This window comes from Rhyacophila brunnea, unplaced genomic scaffold (genome assembly GCF_057557595.1).
Source record: "Rhyacophila brunnea isolate RB1 unplaced genomic scaffold, BYU_Rbru_1.0 scaffold_17, whole genome shotgun sequence".
Lineage (NCBI taxonomy): Eukaryota > Metazoa > Arthropoda > Insecta > Trichoptera > Rhyacophilidae > Rhyacophila > Rhyacophila brunnea.
In genome coordinates, this window is record NW_028232827.1 from 8,106,961 (window position 1) to 8,118,108 (window position 11,148).

Genomic DNA, 11,148 nt, shown 5'->3' on the forward strand with positions numbered 1-11,148 from the left:
ACGGCCAAGAGAGGGGCTGTTAACTCATAGTGCCAACACCGCGACTGGAGCGTTTCCAATCATTGGCCATTAGATATAATTAACGTGTTATTTCAATGTGGTAATTAAAAGGTTAGCAGTGATTGTGTTAAAAGATATCACCTTTTGACAGTACAGACGGTTAACTTTTTTACATAATTAACTGCCGGAATATATAAAGTGATAAATGTGATATATTTATCACAATATCTCTTTTTTGATGTTAAGTGATATGTTAGAATAGGCCTGCAAGATCACTAATGAAATAAAAAAAATAGATGCAATAATCGTCGTTCAGCTGTTAGAAATGTAAAAAATATTACCAATATGTAAATATGTCCGCATGGCGAGTGTGGCGACGTGGGGGCAAAATCAAGCCGTTTTCTGAACACAGTCAATAGAGAGAGTTCTATCTATAGATTTACAACTTTCATAAAAAAATATTATATTATTTTGGAATATTTTAAATTTTAAGGATACCTCAATCCATTTAATAAATTAATAAATAATATTATGCTTTAGCAATGCACTGGTAAGTTATTAGTTATAATAAATTAAATTCACTATTAATAGCTGCTGGTTGATTTAACATTTCACAATGTTAAAACTTATATAAATCGTTTAATATAAAAAAAAATTAAGGAACCTTTATACCGACAAATCGGTATTGCATATTTGTTTCGTGAATAACTATTAACTAAATTATTTTGTTCTTACCGTAATTAATAATTGATCTATTATTATTAAAAAACAAAACTACTTTTGTAAGAATTCTTTGATATGTCCGGCGATTTTTTCAGGCTCGTTCAAATGGACGTGATGCGTTCCTTCGACTTCGTGGTAAACCAACTCTTCGGCCGATTCTCTGATCTTGTCGATGACTAATGAATAATAACTAGGATTGTCCCAATCCATCCCGGGATTCGCTCTGAGGTTGAGCACTCTGCATGTGATTTTAGTCGCGTATTCCATGACGTGATCAATACTGAACATGGCCAATCCTGCGACCTTCAATCGGAGATCTCTGGAAAAGTGATATCCTTGTTTATGTAAATGTTTGGGTGCGTTAGCCATTCCTCTCTTCATCAAGATTTTGCAAGAATCTTTGGTAATGGATCCTTTGTACGCGCTCATTACCAGATCGATCATTTCGTCGTAAGTATAAATCGGAAGATTATCTTCCGAGAGAGTTTCATACTTCAAAAAGGCGTCAATAGTTGCACCGGTATTTTTTACTACAGTTTCAGTATTTCTCACAGAAGGGCTCGCTATATCGACACTGATGTACGCTTCGACATCGTCAGGAAACGAGGCGGCGTACATAAAACTGAGAGCTCCGCCCAAAGAGTGTCCCAGTAGTGTTATCTTGCCCCATTTAAAATGTTTCGCAATTCGTCTGATGAGGGAGATGCCGTCCCAGAATATGTAGTAGTGCATTCCGTCGGGGTAGTGAGATGAGAGGCCGTGACCTGGTAAGTCTATCGAAAGGAGGGCGACGTCCAAGGGTAAGAGGGGGGCCAGATTGTCCCAGGTCCCCGCATTGTCCTGCCATCCGTGTATTGCCAGAATAGGCTGCTTGTCGCGGGGCCCCCACCATTTTCCACTCACATATCCCCAAGGTACCGGGATTTGTATCTCCGCCGGTTCTCTGATGTCTGCATTATCTGCAAGATAAATTATTCAATGGGTAATTAAATGAACTGTTCAATATTCTAGTTGCAAAATCCTTGATCATGTTAATTACCAATAAAATGTAATGACTATTTAATAATTATTGTATTGAACAGGTATTTTGCATTGTGATAGTGTATTAACGACATGGGAAATGAGTCTAAAGTTGTGATTATATTATGCTGCACGTTGCGTACTATCACGTGATGTCACAGTAAGCTGCCACTACAGGAAAAAAAATTGTAATGTCATTTTTCTTGGTGTTTAAAATGTTATCAGACTGATGCTCCCATCCCGTAGCACATTTTGAACCTTTAAACGAACATAGTCAGCTAGCAAAATCTGCCGAAATCACCAGAACAACAATGAGGTCACCTCAAGTTGTACCGCACTCCATCGACACCTGCATGACTCAATGAACGTTTTTTATCAATTTTCACTATGTATTTTCTATAAGAATGTTGTCTATTATCTATCTATGGTCTGCAGGTTGGGTTCTGTTGTTTACAGAGACTCGTTACTGGGTTACTCCCTCATTGAATTTAAAGAGATCGTGTCCGTTCAAAATATTTTGCAAAATGAAGAAACCATAGACTAAATTTATCGCCGTGACAGCGTGACAGTACGCGACGCGCATCTCAATATAACCACAACTTAATAAACAGGACGTTAACAGAGAAAAGATAATTATTTAAAAAAGGAGGATTACAGCATAGTACATGACTGCTGTCACTGACTGCAGTTCCGTGTGACCTCAGAATGTTGGTATACTAATACTCAACTAAACTGTGCCATGGAAAATTTAAAAATGATCAACCATAACAACTAGAAATCATCGGCGCCGGATAGAAAATTGTGTCAATAAAATTGTCAGAGTGCCATAAATGATAATGGTTGGTCACACTAGACAAGAATAAAACCCAACATCACTCTTGTCATCTAATGATTGAGCCGCGTTTATCATTTAATCTCAATGCATATTGTGATTGTATTACATTAGTTCATTTCGATGATATAGTGTACATATATTTACCGAGTCATAATTATACAGTCCTGCTATTTATAGATACTGTAAAGTAATTTGCTTATATGTATGATAGGGAAAAATATGGAAATTGAAAATGTGATTAGGTTGTACAATAACTACAATATTTTGCGTTCACCTGTTTTTACGTCGAGGAAAGAAAGATGAAGTACATGCGGTGAAACCAAAAAATCTATTACGATAATAATAAAACAGTTCGGGAAAGTATAGGTGAATCATTTAAATTGATTATTTAAAATATATTACTTATGTTAATACCATTGATATACTACTGGATGAATCATATTATCCTTCTTAAAATGACGCCCGATTTTCAGCGACTCGGCCAGTGTTAAAACTTACTGTTTTAATATCAGCAGACTTAACTCTATATAAGCTCACTTAATATCTGTCTTGAAAACGACCTGGCAATAATTATGAGTAAGCCCGATCTAGCTTGCATCTTACTCTAACTAATAGTCAGCGCATGACGACTTGCTCTGTCCGCTCAGACATGAACTTTTGATAGCTTGCAAGCTTTGCGTTGCAGCACCCTTAGGGTCAATATTCCCAGAACGCAAATTTAGTTTTACAGCCAGGACAATACAGGTGAAATTCGGAAATCCATGTTAACGGTCTTAACGCATTATACCTACAAGGAAATATTATAAGACGATATTCGTAATATCTTCTTTTGTGGTACATTTTTAAAATGACACTTGTATGGGAACTCCTCATCTAGTAGTATATTAATGGTTAATACGGATCCAAAGTTCTACGATTTTTAAAGATTACACTATGATAACCTTCTTAAATTCCCGCTAAATAATCACTAAAATGATTCATCACGTTGTCACTCGACATTTGGTTGTGTCAATTCGGATATATTTCGTCATATCAATGTTTACATACATGACTTGCAGAATATGTTCTGTATGTTAAGAATTTGAAGAAAAATTCAAGTTTTTTTGGTGGCACCTGTGTAAACATTTTTGGCCACGTTAAAAAAGCACATAAAGAATTACATAAAGACATCATTAAAAAAAATATGAAACCAGGCAGCCTTGCACTTTACATCCAATTTTGTGAATATTAAATATGATTTAAATCATACTTAGATTAATATGAGAAGGTAATTTTAAACATTATAATATTTAATGCTTTAGGATTTTAACATAATTTAAAAAATTACAATATTTTTTATTTAATAACGTATAAACGTTACGCATGTTTTTGAGTGAGTAAAATAACTATCTGGTGAGAAGATTCTCCGATTCAAGAGCAGAATCAACAGGTTAAGCTACCTTATTGTGTCCTGAAACTTGTACGTATGCAGTTCGCCGTAACACACTTCACCGTGAAATGTTGTATCGGAAATATATGGCCGTATATTAAAAACCGTCTGACCTCTTTGGGTCGTATAGTACTGACATAAAATTGATGTCTAAATAAAACACGGTTCTTGTCGGTTTACACTTTACAGGAAGCCAGCAGCAAATAAATTTAAAAAACAGCTGGTTAGATTAGGTTGTCATTCTTGAATTTTGCCAAAATCAGCTATGAAAACTGAATTGATGTTCATATTGAATCTACCATGCAGTGAAATATGGACCCTTAGCATAAGTGAAATCCAAAAACTATGAGTAGCACAATGTGGCATGGATAGGTGAATGTTGGGCATAACACGGAAAGACCACAAAAGAAACCAAAGTATACGACGCAAATAACAATATACGATGTGATAGAAGTCCCCAAACAGATGCAATGGCACTGAACCGGATATGTCACTCGGCGAGTGAAAAACCGCTGGACAAATACAGTCATAAAGTGGAACCCATGGGGCACTAAGTAATGCCTGAATCTGAATGCTAAATTTCATGCATAAAGTTCGATGGATTTTCATGGCAGAGAAGAACTAGGGACTGAGAAGAATAGAAGGAGCATATCGAGGCCTTTATCTGGCAGTGGATCGACCCTAGTTGATGATGATGATTGCTCATATTTTTGTTTCCAGGTTACAATAATGCGAGTTTATCTCTGTTATACTGTAAACAGTGTAAACAATAGATAATTTTATTGGTTTATATGTCACAATGTCATGATAGATAAATGTTAATATTAACTGATATCACCTGATTGAAACAGGTAATTCATGTATGTAAACTTTAAAAATAAATTGAAACAACACGTTTATTAATTTACTGTTATAAACTTACATAAATAATCTAACTACATGTAACCCCCCCCCCCCCCGTTCATCATGATCCCGGTGAGTGCGGATTCATTATATCGCGATCTGTGGAAAGGCGAAATTATCCACCAAATTAAATTTTTAATGTGGATGAGACGGGACTCTATTGGAAACGAATGCCAACACGTAGAGGAGAAGACTGCTTCTGGATTTTAAGCATCCAAGGATCATCTAACTCTTCTTCTCTCAACTCATTGAAGAAACTGACGGAGCTGATAGAGATGCCATGGGGTTTGGTGGAAACAATTTAATATTATGAAAGCTATCAGAAACATCGACGGAGCGTGGAATGAAGTCACCCAGTCGTGTATGAAGGGTGTTTGGAAAAGGTTGTTCAGTGAAATTGTTGAAGTTCACCGCAATTATGAAAATGATATTCAAAATATCATCGAAGAGATTAGTCTTATAGCCGTATCTGGAAGCATCGACGGTGATGATATAGGTGTCTCCGAACCTGTTCCCGTATGAAAGTTAAGTGTTAAAACCATTGAAAAGGCTTTCTCTTCACAATCAATGCATGGAGTTGTTAGAAGAGAACGATGAAGATTATGAGCGAGTGAGTGCTGTAAAACGTGGCTGTAATGCATTACTGGACGGTATGTAATCGCAAATTTTGCACAATAAACATAGAGGCCAAACAAGGGAATCCCCGTTGATTGCGAAATTTCGCTTATCGTGACCATGTCCAGAACGTATCCCCTGCGATAAACGAGAGGGAATTACCTGTACAGTAGAAAATGGAACCCCGATTTTACAGGCCAGGAATTCACGTTTTCCCACAACTAACATATAGTTTCTGCAGTCCTGTTTCATTTTTGTACATTTAATTCCAGGTTGTATGATTTTATTTCCTTAGATTTACGTGTGAAATATTCAGATTTCAATTAAAATTAATAATCCAATTCATTTGAACACCTTCAATTCAATTCATTAAAATCAATTCTAGACACATGTATGCAGACATATCTGCAGTGACCCAGGTGAGGGTTACACAATACGGCTGTACAAGTTTTTTATTGTTGTTTTCTTGTTTACGTCTGTTCAAATGTCTCAGTAAAAAAACAGTTAAGTTTGTTTGTCCGTATTGTTTTAGCTTTGTTTTTTGTATCTTACATATCATTCAATTCATTTATTTCTGTTAAGTCTAGGTGCCATCTCTCCCATGACACTTTTTATTAAATTACGTGCTTCAATAAACTCAGTCAAAGCTCACTTGAGAGCAAGACTTGGGCATCTGCTCCCGAGACATTCCCAGGCGTAAAAAACTCATGATGCTTCACACCCAAACATACGGCCTCGTTATAAGACTGAGTGTGGTGCGGGGTGGGTTGGTTTGGAAGGGTCTATGATTGTGCTGTCAGTTCAAGAGAAAAGGAACATTCTCGAAAAGGTGATGGAATACATTGACATAATATACTCCAAACCAATTTATATCATACGACCATCGCTTTCCAGTGAGACATATCACAGCGAACTGTGAATTATGGATACCTATGTAACAAAATCCGATATTTTTAACTGTCAAAAAGTCTATACAGTACACTCTCAGCAATCCGCCGTTCGATTATTCGATAACTACTATAATACGCAGTTATTTTTACTAGTTGAAAGCACAAAATCAAGCTCTATAATTCGCCGATATTCGATTGTCAAATTCAGTAGTCCGCCGCGAACAAGTATACAACGCAGATGAGACGGGTTTATTTTGGAAACTTCTCCTTCGTAAAACATACATTTATTGCGAAGAAAGTAATATATCAGGGAGGAAAGTGCCCAAGGACCGCATCACAAATATACCGTGCTCCAATGCAACCGGGACACACAAAATATAGCTTTTGGTCATAGGGAACGCCAGGAATCCTAAGCTATTCAAGAATATCTGCCTCACTGAACAACTGGTTGTGTCAAGTGATTTACTGTTTATTATTAACTTGTAAACTTAGTTTATAAATAAAACCGTAAGTAATTTGCTAGTACAAATTTCTCAAAAAAACTATTGAAGTTATACTTCTTTTGGCGCATTTGGGAAATCAGATCAGAGTGTATTTTTGGCTTGTGACATGTAACACATAATTTATTTTTTCACATGAAAAAAACGCATTTGATTGGATTCGAACCAACGATTGTTCGGTTATCAGCCGAACGCACTACCTTTACGCCACAGTATAATACTGCAATCGTGACAATTATACAGTATAATATTATAGTTTAGAATTGTTCCGTTGCCTAGGCAGCGAATATATTATTGTCGGCCATTTGGAATTCCTTACGTAAACAAACCATTAAGCGTCAGAGTGACAGTTGGTACTTTAAAAATAAAATCAACGAGAAACAGAGAAAAAGTGTATAGAAATAAACCAACGGCGTTCCAATAAGCGGTCCTTTTTCTTGAGTGTGTAATTTAACAAGATAATTAAGAGCTAGTCAAAGAATCTAGTTTATCACAAGTTTTGTTTTGTTCGCCAAAGAAGTATAACTTCTAACACGCGTACATAAGTACACACACTGATTTTTTTTTACTTGTTTTCATTTATGTATGCACTATATTATGTATGCACTATATTATGTATGCACTATAATCCGCCGCTTTCAGTAATTGGACACTTATCTGGTTTTGGGGTGGCGGATTACTAAGAGAGTACTGTATTACTGTATTTTTAACATACGGTGGCAGCAAGATATCACACAGGTCCCAAAGGGGAGCCTCCACACCCGCGATAAATACGAACAAATACAAAGCGAAATAGATGGACAGACAAGTTAGTCCAATTACGAAAATTAAAGTCAATAAAACTTTGGTTAATGACACATAATAGGTACTCATTTTTAGATTCGTGGGTAAAAGGTAGGTACTAAAATTTAATTGGTTCAATTTTTATCGTAGATGGTCTCGAACTCAGTCAGCGCCTGGGGTCTCTAATATCTTAAACCGCCAGTTAGAGTTAATGAGATCTGCCTACATATTATTCTGAATATAGTAGAGATGTTAGTTAGATTCTTGACAAAGAAAATGAAAACATTTATTGTTGTTTTGAGGTCACGATCTACTTGTTCGTCATGAACAATTTTCTGTCAAAAGTTAATTCATTCAGCAATAAAGATATGATTGTAGTTAACTACTTATATTACACTAAAACATACAGCTACACATTAATAAGTAGCTATACTGCGTCAGGAATCTAATAATTGCACAAAAATTACGTCACGAGAAGTAAGACAACGCACTATAAAAGTAACACACATATCGAAACTTCCGTGACCATGACATTGAAATATTCATAAGGTAAATTAATTAATATGATGAATGGATAGATAATAATGAAACTTCCATTTACCTTCAGGGTTGAAATATCCGTTAGACATGATTTATGTTCTGTTTAAAATCACAATTTGCGGAAAAACTACACTACGGGAGCAATCGAATTTGAAACTAGTATAAAACGTCAGAACTCGGATTGCGCCACGCACTTGACATGACATATCCGCATGGAATGAATTCGAAACAAAAAAATTTAATATAGTGAAGTCTAAAAATTGTCAGAACATAAGTATAGATACTTTATTTCAATACTATGGTAGTATCAATACTTTTATTATTTCGTTTTAGACAAGATTTTTATGTTTATAATAATTACTTAGACTAAATAAACTTTAAATAAACTCTATAGTGCAATTTTCCGTTTTTTAATGGTCAATAGCTTGGTTTTAAAAATATTTGTAGTATCGATACTGTAGTTTCAATATTGTGAACATCCTTACACGCCAGCTGTTTTGATATACTAAACCTAACCTAACCTAACCTAACCTAACCTAACCTAAATAACTTTCCCTACCAGCCATGCTGCCAACCGTACTATAATTATAGTGTTAATTTGTACTATAATTTTGGTCCGCGGACTATGTACGATATAAAACAGGTATACTACGCCCAAAATACTATAATTTTGAATATCGGAAAAAAAATATGTAAAAAGTACTAAAATTTCGATATTTCCGATCAGTGGCGCACCCAGGGGAGGGGGCAGGGGGCCCTGGCACCCCCCAAAATAAAAATTATCAGAATGTTCACCAGCACCTTTATAGAAAAATTTCTTATATTTTAATTTCTAACACAAAAATTTCGAAAATGTCGGGTTTTTTTAGAAACTCAATCCCTGTCAAAATTTCTCGGTTTCCACTCGAATTGCGGAGTGGTGTACACCGAGTGCAATAGACAATAGACCGATGAACGAGAAATTAGGCTTTGTGTTGAAGAGGTTTGTGTATAAGTTAAATGCAATAATACTTTTTCTTGTCCATTGTCAATTAATATTTTGGAACCTCAATCGTCAATAAAAATTCGGCGAAAAGAACGACTACAACCACCACAGTCGGCGGTGGTATAAATCAAAAGAACATTTTTTTCGGTGGCATTTGGCATAAATATTGTAGCTCTTGAGTCTAGACCAGTGCTTCTCAAACTTTTTCATACCACGGGCCCCCGAAATCAGAAAATAAAAATTCAAGGCTCACCTCCCCAAAAATTTTAGTCTTTAGTGACCAACAGTCAGTAGCGCACCCAGGGGGGGGGCAAGGGGGCCTGGCACCCCCCAAACATGAAAATTATCAGAATGATTTTAAACATTGAAATTGAAAGCCAATAAACTATACCTTTGGGCTTAGACAAATAAAAACTCGGCAAAAAAATGATTTGTAATTATTCTCCAGCACCCTTTTTAGAAAAATTTCTAAGATTTTAATTTTTAACACAAAAATTTCGAAATACTAATGTCGGGTTTTTTTAGAAACCCAATCCCTAATGGAACTGTCAAAAAATTCTCCGTGTCCACCCGAATTCCGGAGTGGTGTAGGTCATAGCTTGGGAGGGCTGATAGGGCTCTAGCCTGGGGGCCCGGGTTATGGGGGGCCTGGCGTGTCAGGTTGTCCAGATAAGTGAGATAAACACACATCATAAACTAGCTTTAATAGTAAATAAGTCGCCTGCGGCGCTATTATACTTCATGACCATGAACATTTTCAATTACTTATATAATTGTGCAATATATTTTTTGATTATTATGTGACTCCATTATTAAAGTAGATGTATTAAAAATCGCCAATAATTCACTGTATAAGTACCCTTAGGCCATCCTCCCACGGCGCAACTTATGTCCGTCGGAACTGAAACTAAAATTCCAGCCAGTATCTAGCTAATGTATTTCAATGGCGGCTCGCTGACGGCGAGACTGGAATTTCTCAGCTTCAAAACGGTCGCGAAGAGATGCGACATGCTAGTCGCGCGGTCTCTGAAGTTTCCAGTCACCGTAAAACAATGGTACCAACATCATTAGATTTCGGTGAAAAATCATATTTTCTTACCAACATTGGTTAAATGTTAATTGGAAAATCAAAATAACCTTATGTAAACGCTGCAGCGCGCGTGTTGTCAGTTTTTGTACAACACGGTCTATAGTTGAGTTTGACAGTTTGAGGTTATGTGATTATTATTTCAACTGGGTTTCAGTAGCGCCGTGTGCGAAGCATCACATTGGTCAGTTTATGAGTTCCTTCATAAACCAGTTCCATCAGATTTCAGTTGCGCCGTGGGAGGATGGCCTTAATTTGAACTAAAACACAATTTGGAAAACGTTAATTTAGTGTTTCACACTGCCTTTAATCTTAGCGGTAAGTAGGGGGGCCACCAAATATCCTAGCCTGAGGGCCCGTTTCAGGATGTGGGGACCATGGTATAGATACACCGAGTGCAATAGACAAAAGACCGATAAACGAGAAATTAGGCTGTGAAGAAGAAAGAGCCTATGAGACTAATTTACATTCTCCTCCTTGCCCCCCCCCCCCCAATGTTAAATCCTGGGTGCGCTACTGTTTCCGATCGATAACATGGTCCACAGTACTATACTTTCGCAATATAAGAAGATTTGGAGAACTTGGGAAAAAATGCTCGAAAAACGTAAAAAAATCCCTTGACTTTGGTTTATAATGAAATTTTTTGAATTCTTCGGGAACCATTTTTGGTCGGAAGAGGTAGGTACTACCTAAAAGGGGTCTCGGAGTTTCTCAAATTCTCCGTATTTTTTTATTGAGACAACAACTTTCTAAATCATTCGGAATCACGGAATATTTTAAATATCTTACGAAATTATTATGCTGGCAACTAATCATAGATAATATTCGTAATCAAACC

General features: G+C 36.3%; 1 protein-coding gene across 1 annotated transcript; it reads right to left on the minus strand.

The window, feature by feature from the left end:
• Window positions 1-640: 640 nt before the first annotated feature.
• LOC147073633 (putative serine hydrolase) lies at window positions 641-8,458 on the minus strand. Its single transcript, XM_085944437.1, has 2 exons — window positions 8,300-8,458; window positions 641-1,682 (listed from the first exon to the last, which is right to left on the minus strand). Exons 1-2 carry the CDS (start codon window positions 8,325-8,327, stop codon window positions 775-777), a joined length of 936 nt encoding a protein of 311 aa, XP_085800563.1. The 5' UTR covers window positions 8,328-8,458; the 3' UTR covers window positions 641-774.
• Window positions 8,459-11,148: the final 2,690 nt, after the last annotated feature.

Bases quoted from the DNA above. Each gene is read 5' to 3' on its own strand.
- LOC147073633 (XM_085944437.1), bottom strand. From the start codon at position 8,327: ATGTCTAACGGATATTTCAACCCTGAAG. The intron at 1,683-8,299 runs GTAAATGGAAGT...TTTATCTTGCAG, and splicing joins CGGATATTTCAACCCTGAAG to ATAATGCAGACATCAGAGAA.